Source organism: Martes martes, assembly GCF_963455335.1.
Source record: "Martes martes genome assembly, chromosome: 9".
Taxonomy (NCBI): Eukaryota; Metazoa; Chordata; class Mammalia; order Carnivora; family Mustelidae; genus Martes; species Martes martes.
In genome coordinates, this window is record NC_137896.1 from 80,605,364 (window position 1) to 80,621,354 (window position 15,991).

General features: G+C 34.5%; 1 protein-coding gene across 4 annotated transcripts in view; it reads left to right on the plus strand.

The window, feature by feature from the left end:
* The window catches only part of EHBP1 (EH domain binding protein 1), a 339,190-nt gene that overhangs the window by 122,284 nt on the left and 200,915 nt on the right, over nt 1–15,991 (plus strand). For all 4 annotated transcript variants that reach the window (XM_080813773.1, XM_080813775.1, XM_080813772.1 and 1 more), the window contains exons 6-7: nt 6,480–6,661; nt 9,154–9,293. In XM_080813773.1, coding sequence (XP_080669899.1) covers nt 6,480–6,661; nt 9,154–9,293 — 322 coding nt within the window. The remainder of the gene's footprint in view (nt 1–6,479; nt 6,662–9,153; nt 9,294–15,991) is intronic.

Genomic DNA, 15,991 nt, shown 5'->3' on the forward strand with positions numbered 1-15,991 from the left:
CTGACACTACCTGAATAAAGCTACAATAATCAATACTGTGTATTGATTGAAATATAAAGCTACAATAATCAATACTGTGTAATCTTGGTGAAAGAAGAGACATAACTGAAACAGAATAGAGAGCCTAGATATAGACCCCCACGAATATAGTCAACTGATCTTTGACAAAGGAGCAAAGACAATACGATGAAGCAAAGATAGTTTTTTCAACAAATGGTGCTAAAACAACTGGGCATCCGTATGCCAAAAACAAAACAAAAAATAAAAATGCATCTAGACAGATACTTTACACGCTTCACAAAAATTAACTCAAAATGGGTCAGTGACCTAAATGTAAAATACACAACTGTAAAACTACTGGAAGATAACACAGGAGAAAACCTAGATGACATTGGGTATGGTGATGCCATTTTATTTTATTTTATTTTTAAAGATTTTTATTTATTTATTTGACAGACAGAGATCACAAGTAGAGAGAGAGAGAGGAGGAAGCAGACTCCCTGCTGAGCAGAGAGCCTGATGTGGGGCTTGATCCCAGGACTCTGGGATCATGACCTGAGCCGAAAGCATAGGCTTTAACCCACTGAGCCACCCAGGTGCCCCAGTGTGATGCCATTTTAGATACAAAATGAAACATATGGTCCACAAAAGAAATAATGGATAATTTCATTAAAATTAAAAACTTGCTTTGTGAAAGACAATGTCAAGAGCAGGAGAGAAGCAACAGACAGGGAGAAAACACTAACAAAAAACATATCTAATAAAGGAATGTCATCTGTATTCTATAAAACACAATACAAGAGCAAACAACCCAATTTAAAAAATGGAAGGGGCACCTGGGTGGCTCAGGGTTAAGGCCTCTGCCTTCGGCTCGGGTCATGATTCCAGGGTCCTGGGATCGAGTCCCGCATCGGGCTCTCTGCTCAGCAGGGACCCTGCTTCCTCCTCTCTCTCTGCCTGCCTCTCTGCCTACTTGTGATCTCTGTCTGTCAAATAAATAAATAAAATCTTTAAAAAATGGAACAAAAACTTTAAGAAAGAAGATGTACAGATGGCAAATAGACACATGAAAAGATGCTCTACATCATGTTATCAGGGAAATGTAAATTAAAAAACAAAACAAGTGAGATACTGCTACATACCTATTAGAATGGTGAAAATCTGGAACACTGTCAACATCCAATTCTGGTGAGAATGTGGAGCAACAAGAACTTTCATACAGTTGCTGGTGGGAATGCTGAATGGTACAGTTACTTTGGAAAACAGTTTGGTGGTTTCTTACAAAACTAAACATACTGTTTTCATACAATCCAGCAGTCATACTACTTGGTATTTACCCAAACAAAATGTGTATCCTTGTCCACACAAAAACCTACTCATGGATGTTTTATAGCAGCTTTATTCATAATTGCCAAAACTTGGTAGCAACCAAGGTGTCCTTCAGGAGATGAGTGGATAAACTGTGGCACATTCAGACAATGGAATATTATACAGCACTAAAAAGACGTGACCTATTAAGTGATGAAAAAACATGGGGAAATTTATAACGTGAGTCAAAGAACTTGTAATGAAAACTTAGAAAATATTTAACTATAGAATAACAAAATAATAATATAAGATACAGTTTAAGTAGTACTTAGAGAAATATATCATCTTAAATGCTTAGATCAGGAAAAAAGAAATGCTCAGAATTCAGGAGTTAAAATATATCTGAGGAAGATAGGAGGAAGGAAATAGTAAAGATGAGCAGAAACTATTGAGATAGAAAGCATCCCAAGTTCCTGGGTGGCTCAGTCAGTTAACTGTCTGCCTTCAGTTCAGGTCATGATCCCAGGGTTCTGGGATTGAGGCCCGAATCAGGCTCCCAGCAACCTGCTCTCTCCCTCCTCATGCCTCTCTCGCTATTTCTGTCTCTCAAATAAATAAATGAAATCTTAAAAAAAAAAAAAGGGAAAGAGAAAACATCCGTTCACTAGAAAGGATTAGCAAAGCCAAAAGTTGGATTCAGAAAACACAAGGAAATGGACAGTTTATAGCAGGAATTATCTAGAAACAAAAGAAAGAAGACACACAGTGCATTGAGAGTGAAGAAATATACAAAACTATAGATTTTGCAGAGATTAAGATAAAAAGGTTTTAAAAAGTTTTATGTCATTAAATTTGAAATCTTTGATGAAATGTATAAATTCCAAGATGGAAAATTATTTATCTAAACTGGCTTTGGGAGACCCTAAACACTAAGTACTTCTGTAATCATTAAAGAAATTGTATCTGTAATTAGAAACCTTTCCCAAGGGGCACCTGGGTGACTCAGTAGGCTAAGGCCTCTGCCTTCGGCTCAGGTCATGATCCCAAGGTTCTGGGATTGAGCCCCACATCGGGCTTTTTGCTCTGCGGGGAGCCTGCTTCCTCCTCTCTCTGCCTGTCTCTCTGCCTACTTGTGATCTCTGTCTGTCAAATAAATAAATAAAATCTTAAAAAAAAAAAAGAAAGAAACCTTTCCCAAAAGGAAATAGGCTCCAATTACATTGGTTTTTTCCCCCCCAGGAATGCGGAATTGCTTTAACTTTAGATCTATTAAATTAACACTTTAATAGAGTAAGGGTTTTAAAAAATCTTAAATTATCCCAAAATATATTTTTTAAAGATTTTTTTTATTTATTTACCAGAGACAGTGAGAGAAGGAATACAGGGGAGTAGGAGAAGTAGAAGCAGACTCCCCACTGAGCAGGGAGCCTGAGGCAGGGCTCCATCCCAGGACCAAGCTAAAGGCAGACGCTTAACCTACTGAGCCACCCAGGTGCCCCCAAACAGACTCTTTAACTATAAAGAACAAACAGATGGTTACCAGAGGGGAGGTGGGGCAGGGATATAGGTGACATAAATGAAGGGAACTTCTCTTGATGAGCACTGAGTAATAATATGGACTATATTGGTATACCTGAAACTAATATAACACTGTATGTTAACTAAATCAGAATTTTAAAAGACCCCCAAACCAGAAGAACATAATAGCAGAATAAAAGCAATTTTTCATATTTCATGAAAAAAAGAAAAAAATAACCAGCAGTAGGAAAAACTACAAAAGATTTTACAAAAGTGGAAACACATGGCCAATAAACTATGAAAAGATAATCAATGCCATTAATAATCATGGAAGTGCAATTAAGATGCAATGAAGTAATATTTAATAATCTCAGATTGGCAAAATGAAAAGGAAAATACTAACTAAGGGAGAGGGAACACTGCGCTCCATCCCAAGGTCTTGGGATCATGACCTGAGCCAAAGGTAGATGATTTAACCAACTGAGCCACCCTGGCGCCCCAGCTAAGGCTTGCTTTTTTTTTTTTTTTTTTTTTTTTTTTAATTACAGAAGAGTACTTGGGAAAAATGAGAGTGAGATTTCTTAAATAAAATGATTTTATTATACAAGAACTTCCTTAGGGGAAGTATTTCTGAAAGTGTGATTTTAGATTAACTGGATTAGAATCACCTGGTATTAGTGGTGTGGGTGTGGGTGGGTCGGGATGGGAGTAGAGAAGGGAGGTACTTATTATTTTTAGAAATGCAGCAGATTCCCCAGCCCATCTCTGGTTTTGCTAATTTAAGATCTCTGGGGGTGGGATCCAGTTATCTAGATTGTCTAAAGCTCTCCTAGTTTTTTGTTTTTTAGTAAACACTAAAATTTAAGAACTTCAGCTTTAGGAGTTTTGAAGTAATTCCTTAAATACTGTCAGATTCATACAAATATGTATAAATGTAGGCCCAGAGACAAAAACTTAGTCTTAAATATACGTGAATCCTCACTTCTGACTTTTGTCGTCTTTCTTTCTCTCAGAGTCCTTTACTATTTTTTCCTCTTATTTCGTCCTCTTTTCCACTTTGCATATGACATGAAATAGCTTTAGGACTCTGGCAGCAATGAGAGTAATTCTCTCTAACTCCTTCTGCCTGGCTGGCCCCTACTCCTTTCTGGAAGGCTTATAGGGTGCAAAAGACATGCTCATTTTGCAACTGCAAACACTTATTTTGTTCCTCTTTGTAGAACTGTTAATAGTAATGATATCAATTTTGGGTGGGTAAAGATTTAAACTCAGTTGTAAAAAGTGAAGATTCGTGGAGCTGGGGTTAGAGCTATGAAAGATCCTTATATTTCTCTCATTACTGTTCTTTTTAAATATCTTTTCTATGGGGCAGCTAATTTTAAAGAGGAAAATAATATGCGAGCTTGGTGAAGAATTACTAGAAATACCATTCAGACCTCTTTTCCCCGCACAGACTCTAGTGAGATCCTGTGTTAATAGTAGGAATGGATATTGTAGACTCAAAAGGTCTCTGTTTTGTTCACCTGCCCAGACTTTACAAAGGGCTGTTTTCATTGTTGCTGAGCAAGTAAATACTTAATTAAGTGGTACAGCTAATTATGATTAGAATTCAGTAGCCTTTATTTTCTGTTGTTTCAGAGATGCTGATTTACCGAAAGCTTAAAAACTCCTTGAGTTCAGCAAAAAACCTTTTCTGTGCAGTTTTTATCTAAAAAAATGAATTTGAATGTTAATCATCAAAACTCTGGATTTTGTTGGAATTATACTTCAATTGGGCTTTCAAAATTATGCTCATTTCCAAGTTACCTTAATTTTTATAGTTTATTTGCTTATAAAATTAAATAATTATTGAGGGATTAATTAGTATCATACTTTTTGACACAGATTTGTTTAGCAAAATTAAAAATAATATGTCGTAGTTTCTATGTCATGCTTCCAAAATAGAGGCTTTAAATCCTATATTATATGTAAAAGTTGTTCACTATTCTAAAGGTACAATAAGAGATTATTGTTCATATCAGTGTAATAAATTGATACTACCTGATCATACGTTTTCATTTTGCACATTGTCAGAACCTTGGACCTTAATCTTATTCTTTGATTGACAGCAGCGACCAGGGAAAGAACACTTGTATTGTTTGGGATAGTCACATCTGTTCAACTTGATTCAGTTGAGGGTATTTGCATATTCTTAAGTATTTCTTCTGAGAGGGCTTAAATCCTTCTCAAGTACTTGATGCATTTTTAAAATTCATTCATAAGGTATCTACATGCACTAATAGTTCTGTATAATATTGCTGTGCATAATCTGACAGATAAGACCACATTTTAAAACAAGGTATTCTTTAGGGATGCTACATTACATTTTTACTTGTCCTGCTGGCAGAAATGTCAGTTTTTTCTAACAGGCTGGTTTAATGTTTTGATTAAATTAGTCTATCTTTATTTTAGGCAGGTTTGTCAATCATAAGACAAATAAAGTAAAGATTTATTAAATAATAATTCAAAGATTAATGGTAGTTTTTCCTGCCTTGGTTGGAAAATTGAATAATTTTATAGCTTAAATGGATTTCTGATTAGTCTCCTTACTTTATACCAGAGGTTAGTGAGGCTCAGGTTACTTACTCAAGGTCACACAGCTTGAAAATTAGGCCTTATTTTAGATCTGAACTCCCAGACCAGTAAATTCTAAGGAATGCTGGTATATGACTCTGATTTACATGATTTATAAATCATCTTCATATAAAAATGTCCCTTTGTCATTAGAACACATAGTCAGGGATTATGTCTTTATCATCATCTTATCACTCCTGAATCAACAATGTGTCTTATACATAGTTAATGCCCAATCATTATTTTGCTGTTTTGTTTTCATTGTTCTCTTAGGCTATTATTCTGTAAAGAATAATTTTGAAATGAGATAGCTTATTATTAGAATGTTAAGTACCCTTGATAGCAAATAGATTTCATTTATATTCATTTCTGATGAATTGGTAATAGCTATGTAGAAAATTTTGAGACCTGCTGGAGTCATTTGGCAGTGTCTGCCACAGACATAGCATCAGAGAAACCGATGGTTTCGTCCTTAGTAAATGTGACCTGAGGGGAAGGAAAGAGAAATGTAGACCAGAAAAGCCCCTGGGAAGAAATAAGGCTCAAATTAGAAGATAAATGGAACTCAGATACTGCAGGTAAAAATGAAGTTAGAATGCCATAGAGGCTGGGAATTCCAAAAAAAAATTGGAGGCATTCAGAAGAGGAGAAATATCATTAGGTCACATTAAATAGAATGAAAGGGAGGAAAACAGTTTTTGAGTACTTTTGATGCCTATCTCTGTGCTAGATCCTCTTTTTTTGGAGGAACTCTGGACACTTTGTATCCTAGTTTGCATTAGTTGCTTTTTCTTTTCTGAACTATTTAGGGTTGTTTCAGTTTGTTTTTATTTCTGCCTGGGCCAGCCCTCTCCAATTTTTATCTCTTATTTAAAGATATAAAGGTTTTAACTTCATCACAATTTTATTTCAAATTTGTGTTACAGGAATTCAGGAGGGAAGTTTCAACTATTAATTAATCATATTATTAAAGTACTATTTAAACTACTTGGCTATAAAATAAATAACTCCAAAATTCCGAATTATTTTTCATTTTCCAGGAATCCCCTTCGGGTCGAAGAAAAGCTCTTGCTACTAGCAACATCAACATGAAACAGTATGCAAGCCCCATGCCAACTCAGACTGATGTCAAGTTAAAATTCAAGCCATTGTCTAAAAAAGTTGTCTCTGCCACTCTCCAGTTTTCATTATCTTGCATCTTCCTTAGGGAAGGAAAAGCCACGTAAGTTTCTTTTGTCAAGAAGACAAGCTGCTTCTGAGTGTGTTTTAAAACTGTATGTAAACAGCTTTTGAGTCAGTAGACTGGCAACAGTTGAGAATAAACCTGCTGCATACCAGTCATTCTTGACATTCTTTGTTTCAGAGGCTAAATTAAATTAACTCTTTGTTATTTATAGTCTCTTGACTCTAGAGAGTGAACAGTAATATAAAAGTACTATAGCAAGTTCCAAATTTTAAATTGTATGTTATTAGGGTATCATACACATTTGTTTTGTATTTCACTGTCTTCAGTGGAAGTAACTGTACTCTCAAGTACAGACAATTCAGTTTGTAGAGCTTTTCCCAATTCATTTTCTTTGGCTCAGCCTCTAAAAATTGTATAGCAAAGTACAATTTGCTATGATTAGTCATTTCAAAAATCACTTCTTAAGCACTGAATAGGCATTGCATGACGGTAGTTCCTGCACCAGGTCTGATCTCCTAAGGGTAAAATTCTAACTGGATAAAATGAGGTAAACATATCTGGAGCAGGAAAAAAACTAATATGCACCATGGTCATTGCATACAGTCAAGTCAAGGATGAGTGCATGTTGGGGGTATAATGAAGGGGTTAGTACCTGTTTGTAGAGGAAGATCAAGAAGGGAAGAAATGGAAATTCTAAGCCTAGACTTAAAAGGTAAGAGGAAGAGGCTGGCTATGAACATTTCGATCCAATCTAAATCATAGTTCTAAATGTATTTGAGCCAGTAGAATGTGATTACTATAATTGGCCATGTTCACTTGACTGATTAGACTGGATTCTGTGTGTCAGTCAAGATGAGATGTTTGGCACTCATCTACAGGGCAGCAGACGACTTGGTAGATAACAGTAAGCCTCATCTCTGGAAAGTTGGCTTTTGAGTGAGTGTGGTAGAGAGACAGTACAGAATGGAAGCAATCAGTCTTTCATCTCAGGACCTTAAATTTTAGTCTTAAATACTGAGAAATTAATAATAAATACCTTACCCTGAAGTACAAGCCAAAATGAAAGGAAAGGAAACAGGAAGAAGAGAAAAAACAAAACCAGAGAAGATCCTTTGATTGTGGACTCCTTTCCACTGGGCAGCAGCAGTAAGGGAATCAGCACGATCCATGGAGAATCTGGGTGAGAGGAATTCAGTTGAACCAAATGTCTCAATTCCAATGGAAAATTCTCTCAAAACACCCTAAACTCCCTTTCTACCTCCACACTCCTTGCTTCCTAACCTTGCACAGAGAAAAATAGTCAAGGTTAAAATCCAAAATATGAGGAAGTTAAAGTTAAAGAAGTAAAATTAAGCAAGTTAACATTTCAAGAATAATGTTGTATCTTGAAATTATCCCCCATTGGCAGGTGAGCAATTTATAAGGCATTCCTACAAGGTAGTACAACTTTTTTTATTTATTCAGACTTTGTGTCACTAAATTTATTTTTAAAGGGGGGAATGATTTGGTTAACTCTAAACTTAACATGAGAGAAAATACATAGAATTTCAAAAACCTGTTTAGTCTGCAAAGTTGTACTACTGTATTTAGGAGATAAATGAATATTAATGAACATTTCTTTATAAAAGCGTTTTCTTATTTTTTTTATTTTATTGTGGTAAGAGAAACAGTATCTTAATTTGGCTTTCTGAATTTTAGGGAAGTATATAAAATTGAAATTTAGTTCATATATAATATTAGAAATGTGTTTTATACACTTTAATTTATTAGAAATTTAAGGTAAAAACAATAGATCAAGAAAACAAAGTATTTGATGTTTGGAGTATTTAATGTAAACTATATACACATATATTTACTTCAAGATAAAGACGTTTCTACATTTTATCAAATATATAGTATTTAACTTAGAATCAACCCAGGTCATTTTCCATCTTGTAATTTTTAAAAATGCTAGACTTGAAGGTGTTTTTTTCTGTTACAGTAGTTCCTTAACTTCTGGGGAGTTATGGCCCCTTTGAGAAAAGTGCACATTTAAACAAGATTTAAATATAATTTACGGTGGTTTACCACTTCTTTTTCTTCCTACTCACCAAACCAAAAGGGTTCATGGATTTCAGATGAAGAATTTCTATTCTAATTTATTTTGAAAGTTTGAATATTTTAAAGCCTAGATCTCAGTGATTTGGAAGCTACCTCACTGTTTTATGAAACAAGTTTTTATTTCCAGGTTTAATGATTAGGAAACCATACTTTAATCCTATGAAGAAAATTTTAGTCTTCAACAGATATGCAGCACAGAGTTTAACTCCTAACCAGTTAGTTTTTAATCCAGTTTGCTTTTTACTATTTAAACATACCATTTAAAAATGAATGGGAGCATTTAGACTTTTCAATAGTCTTGGGCAACTGTTTAAAAAGGCTCATTAACATATTGAAAGAAGGAATATATTATTATTTTCTTAAGCAATCTTTTTTTCAAACAATGCCATTTCATGAGCTGTATATTAAATTTTAAATCATTCATGTAGGGATGAAGACATGCAAAGTCTGGCTAGTTTAATGAGTATGAAGCAGGCTGACATTGGCAATTTAGATGACTTTGAAGAAGATAATGAAGATGATGATGAGAACCGAGTGAACCAAGAGGAAAAGGCAGCAAAAATTACAGGTTGGTTTTATTAGCATTAAGCTAGAAGTTTATCTTTTTTTTTCTTTTGCAAAGTTGAAAACTCATTCTTGTTTTCCAGGAAAAAATGCTTCTAACGAAATATTTTTTCTTCCTTAAAGCTGTTTTAATGTAATATAATATACCATTTAGCTCTCTGAAAACTTTATGGACTGATGGTTAATAGCAGGTTTTCACAATTTAAAAATCAAGTCCAAGCTTAGTTAAGAAAGCATAAAACTTTAGTGGGACTACTGATTATAGTATAAAGTAGCCTAAATATGTTCACACTTTTGTGAGTTTAAGGGTGAACCTTCCTTTTTTTTTTTTTTTTAAAGATTTTATTTATTTATTTGACAGACAGAGATCACAAGTAGGCAGAGAGACAGGCAGAGGGGGAGGGGGAAGCAGGCTCCTTGCTGAGCAGAGAGCCCAATGCGGGGCTCGATCCCAGGACCCTGAGATCATGACCTGAGCCGAAGGCAGGAGCTTAACCCACTGAGACACCCAGGCGCCCCAAGGGTGAACCTTCTTTTAAGTAAAGATCTTTAAGGGTGTCAGGACAAGATGAATTGGCTACCTTCTTCTAGCTCATGTGCATTTATTCACATAAATTATGGCACATTCTTTTTTTTTTTTAATTTGTATTTATCTAATGTATCCTTATATCTAGAAGTTTCCATGTAGGTATTCTTTATGGCTGGTTTAATCACACTACTAAGATGATAAGCGGTTAGAATCTCTTTGTATTAACTGGTTAGTAAATATTGATAATCTGGCTACCATACTTACAGAATTGATGTTATACCTTTATTATTAGAGTGAAAAGCACAATATACATACTTCTTTCAGCTAATGAATTGTTCTAAATTTTTGTGTTGCTATTCCTTGACTTCTGTCATGTACTTTCCTATTGGTGCATGTTTCCAAATTCATGACTCTTTGGCAGCCATTTCTTGGCTCAACCCCAGCTATTACTATCATAATGGTAGTGGTAGGGAGAGTTTTCATTAATCACATGACCCATTTACCTTCTTAGGCAAAAATTTCCTTGACTTTCTGAATTATCGTAATACTCATTTCCACTCCATTTTAAGAAATTTATTATAAAGAATTGAACAGACTTGTATGCAAAGATGGATGTTTTGTCCTCTACAAATTTTGTAAATTAATATTTTCTTATGTATGATTGGCATTTTGATTTCTTGTTCAACCCACGGTTGTTTAGGAGAATGTATTTTATGATGGGCTTTATAGTTTGTTTCTTTGTTTAAATTTATTCAAATAAAATTCTGAAGACTTTCGAACTTCAATCTCAGATAAGTGAGGTTTTTTTCTCTGTAGTCTAGATATATGATCTATTTTTGTAAATTTTCCATAAATATCTTTTTACAAGTATATTCTATTTGTTTGATTCAACATATATTTATTAGACGAAACCTTAACTCTTTAGTCATTTATATTCTTTTTTTTTCTATAGTTCACCTGTGAAAGAGAATTTCAATGCTTAATTTTTTAGTGCATAAAAGTTAATTTTCTAATAGTTTCATTATGGATTATAATTTGATTTGACCGATTTAATGCCTCTTGCTGAGGAATTTTGCCTGATAATATTTATAACGCATGCTTTTTTTTTTTTTTTTTTTTTAGTATTTGTATTTTCTTGGTGTATTTATTACTTACTTTTAACCTGTATTAAGTGCTTCTCTTATAAACAGTATTTGGTTTATCTGTCTTTATATTCTTTGTCCTTAATAGTTATATTTTTGGCAACTACACACTTAATTTCACTTACTACTTTATTTATACTTTTATATGGGAATTTTCTTACTATTTTTTTCCCATCCACCCCTTAAGTTTTACCATTCTCAAATGTTCTTTATTTAAGCATTTGTAAATAGAGTAATTTGGAAGTTAATACATTTTATTTTCCTTTTAGTATACTATCCTCTAAAATAAATAAGCCAGATGGATAAATAAATGAACCTGTATTTCTCTACTAACATTAAAAATTAAACAGGGGTATCTGGCCGTCTCAGTTAGTAGAGCGTGTGACTCTTGATCTCAGGGTTATGAGTTTGAGCATTGTGTGTAGAGAGTACTTAAAAATAAAGTCTTTAAAAAATAAATAAATGAATAAAACAATGTGTTGACTTTCCTCATGTAAGATGAGAGATTCAATATCATTTTCTCTTTATTTGAACCTCTCCCTCTAGCCCTTCCTGGCTATTATTTTTATTTCAATAATATTTTGAATTTTTAGTAATATATGCAGACATTTACATTATGATTGTAATTGATGCCAGCAACCATTATACAGCACTTTTTAAAAGTGCCACGTCTTACCTATCTTTGAGTTCTTTATTTGGCTAGCTGAAGTACTTCAGGAAGGATACATTAATTACCTTCCTCTACCACCACCAGTGACTTTTTACCTGTCTTTCAAAATTTTATTTCATTGACACATACTCTGGGAAACATTTCATGCCCACTTAAGCTTGATCATTCCAGCCCCTGTGCTACTATTTACAAATATAGGCTATTACTATTGTACTATTTACAAATATTTACAAATTATTGTACTATTTACAAATATAGGCATTTTCTTACAGCATGAGTGTTTATAACTGCAGTGGGATATAATTTGATCTTTAAGTGGAGGATGTGGTTTGTTCTTCATAGATGGCTTTTGCTTAAAACTAAATCTCAACTAGACACTAGTACCATAAGTAGGAATTTTTAAAAACCACATATTTTCATAGCTGTTTTGAGCAGTGTTGTAAATTGTGGTCAAAAGATCACAGCAGTGGGGAAAAAAAAAGGTTCTAACAATATGTCAGAAGTTTTATGGTGGTATTGAAAGGAAAAGAAAGGACATTATTTTTGATATATATATAATGAAAATATTGAGTAATAATTAGAGTTTATAGCTAAACCCTTGTCTTAGTCTGTTTGGGCTGCTACAAGAAAATACCATAGATGGGTACCTTATGAGGGCCTTCTTCTGGGTCACAGACTTCTTGTTGTATTCTTCACGTGGTGGAGTGGGGCAAGGGATCTCTTTGGGGCCCCCTTTAGAAGGGCATTAATATTCATGAAGGCTCTGTCCTCATGACCTAATCCTCTCCCAAAAGTTCCACCTCCTAATACCATCACATTGGGAATTAAGATTTCAACATACGAATTTTGGGGGGACACAAACTTTTCGACCATAGTAACCCTTATTGCCTAATCATACACATACACCTTATTTTCTAAAATTCGTATTGCATGGAGCACTGGGTGTGGTGCATAAACAATGAATTTTGGAACACTGGAAAATAAAATAATAAAAATAAATAAAATTCTTGTAGGAGGAATACCTTTCTTTTAGATAGCCTAAAATCCTCTGACCCTAATCAGAGAAATTGTTTTAATGCAACTTGTGATGATCCAATATTTCTTTGAAATTTTACTATTTTTGTGTTGTTATTTACTTATGTATTTTCCCCATTTTCTGAAATTGTTCAAGGTAGAGACTACGTTCTAGTAATTTTTTCATCTCTAGCTTCTGGCACATTGTCTAGAACATATTGAGAATTTAAGATGTGTTAACTGAAAGGCCATAAATCAATGAAGGGACTTCCGTTTGCTATTAAAGCCCATAGTGATCACTCTTGCTTATTATCTTGTTCCATTTATTTGACCTTTATTCATGTACTACCTTATTCAGGGTACAGTGGTCCCATTTTATGGAAGGCATGTGATCTGGAGGAGACATAATTCAAACCTTAAATAATTCAAGACTAGTTTTCTAAAAGTAATGAATGCAAAATATGTGTTGAGGGAGTAAGGGTAGGTGGAAACAGTGGTGATTAGATGCATGCTTTTAAGTCAATCCACAGTCATTGTAGCATATTTTTCCTTTGAAGTTACTTTTTTTTCTCTATTATATTTGCAGAGTATAGTCACTTAAATTAATAGCACCATGTTATGGCAGTTGTTTGGCTTCCTTAGTTGCATTTTTTAGCACATGTAAATTCCATTCCAAACTTATTATCTTTCAGGAATTTTTTTTTAGCACCAGCACTACCACTCTAAAAATGTTTTGGTAAAGTAGTTTTAAGATAGTTGAAAAGATATTAAAATTTAACAACAGTAATGCTAAAGCAATAGGTTAGGACTAAACAAAATGAATGCATTTTATAAACGTGGTACAAATAAAGTATGGTGGGTATTTTTATTTACTGGTTAAAGTGGCAGTAGTTTCTTTTTTCTTTTCTTTTTTTTTTTTTTTTGAAGAAAAATTTTTTTAAAGATTGTATTTATTTATTTGACACAGAGAGAGAGAGATCACAAGTAGGCAGAGAGGCAGGCAGAGAGACAGGAGGAAGCAGGCTCCCCACCGAGCAGAGAGCCCAACTCAGGCCTCAGTCCCAAGACCCCGAGATCACAACCTGAGCCGAAGGCAGAGGCCCAATCCACTGAGCCACCCAGGCGCCCTAAAGTGGCAGTAGTTTAAACACAGCTTATATTCGCTCTTCCTTGCAGTTTTGAAATTGCTGACAGAATGTTTATGGAGGAAGGAATCTTATTTTAAATTTCATCTCTATTAATTATGTCTATACATTGCAATATAAATGCATAAAATGCAATCACATATCAATAAAAATTATATGGGTATATTATTTCCCAACTAAGCTGCAAACTTCTTGAGGGAACAGACTATCACAATTATTTTGTGATACTTTAGATTGATATCTAGAAGCTAATCATTTAGTCAGTGATTTCTTATGGAATATTGCTGTTAGATCACTAGTAATTAGCAAATATTCTGAAATTACAGTCTTTGCTATAAGATAAATAAAAATTCATGATATCTGTACTTGGATTGATCAAAAATCTCTACTCTGTTCTGTCTGAGACAAAATTCACTGCTAACTGAAAACATGTTTTAGAACTAGCTCTTAGACAGAAACCTTTTATTGATACTGTTATGTACAGGTGTGTTCTACTAAGAGGTGCAGCACCAGTAAATGGGCATGGAAGTTTTGAATTACAATTAGAAGAATCAGTGAAATGTAGTGGGAATAATAGACCTTGGAGATGGAGAAACAAAGCCTATTAATGGGAAAGTTTATTATAGCCAGTATTAGAAAACATGTATGGCTTTAAAACAATCAGTGCCTCTATCTACATATGGCAACCTCAGAATTCATGAACTGCTATATGGCAATATGACCATCTTTAGGATTTCTGTTGAATTTCTGAACACATATCAACAAGAAGAGAAAAAAGATTCCTCCATAAATAACAATGTCCTGTTGAATACAGCTCAGAAAGTCAGGTTCAACTGAAGCAGTTTATAGCAGAGCATTATTGGAGAAACTCAGACATTATGAAATACTGGAAAGATACCAGTATACTTAAAGCTGTTGCAAAGATAACCAAGGATTTTACTTAGGTTCAACCAGACATGCAGACTAAGCATTAGATTCACTTAGAGAAAGGTATTGGAAACACAGAAACACAGCAGCCTGCCAGCAGAGCATTCTGTTTTCACTGGAGTCCTCAAAACATCCCAGGTCCTATTATTTTTACCTCTGTCTCCACATGACAGCTTAGGTACAAGGAGACAAGTTCACATAGTTAGAAGCAGGATTGCCTTGGTTTAGAATCCATGCTGCACAAGAGCTGGTATCTTTTGAAACATTTAATAGGTATAGTTTCCAGGGTTTCTGTAACCGAAATGCCTAGTTAAAAGAGTCCACAATCAGAGAAGCCCAAAACTGTGACCTTCCATCAGATATATAGTCCATTCAGTGTCTTCCCGTCCAGATGCAGTTTATAAATTAAAATCATTTTTACCATAAGCACTATTGTCTGGTGTTTATTACTCCATTTCCTATAGTTTGTAAAGTTAATTTGGGAGGAGGAAGAGTGACATAGTGGCTAATTTCAGAGAAATAATCTTAAGCATAGATGGTAGTAGAGGAGATTAACAGTTCATATTTGAAGAGCCAAGGTTGATTATGGGATGCCTTAGCCCTCTAACATTACATGTCCTACTCACTAGGACTATGAATGGGGAAAAAATAGGTCTTCCTCCTTTGAGTAGAAGGTCTCTCAGAATGAACTTGGGACACTGGTCAGAGAATAATACATCCATTAATTTGCTTCTGGTTTTTACCTCGCCATTTACTCTCCAGTACCTAGGATACTAATGAGCAAAATCATAGGCTTGCTGTGGGCTCTATAAAATAATAGAATAAAAATGGCCATCTATTTTGCAGTTCTTTATAAAGGATAAGAATTTCTGGAATACTGCACCTATTATTAGGTATTGAGGTTTGAAAACAGGGTAAAATCAGAGAGCTGGGGGCATTTATGATCCCTTGAGCTAAAAAGTTGATAAGGTATCACAACTACCACCTTTTTAAAGGAATTTGAGATGCTAGGAAGAGAGACCAAAGACAGTAAGAATATCTCCTCCTCGTGTTCAGAACTCAAATATGTCGACTCAGAGACCAGAAGTGGCAGGAGATACAGATTACAACTTCAGCCTCCTTTCTGTGTCACTGTTAAACCCTAATTAATGTTGCTTTGTTTGTACTAATGACAACTGAACATTCTCTAAGGCTCCCTGCCTCCCTAGGAAACTCCAGGAGAATTCTGTTGACACTGAGAGCCTATCTGACAAGGCCAGAATGGAAGTAAGAGCT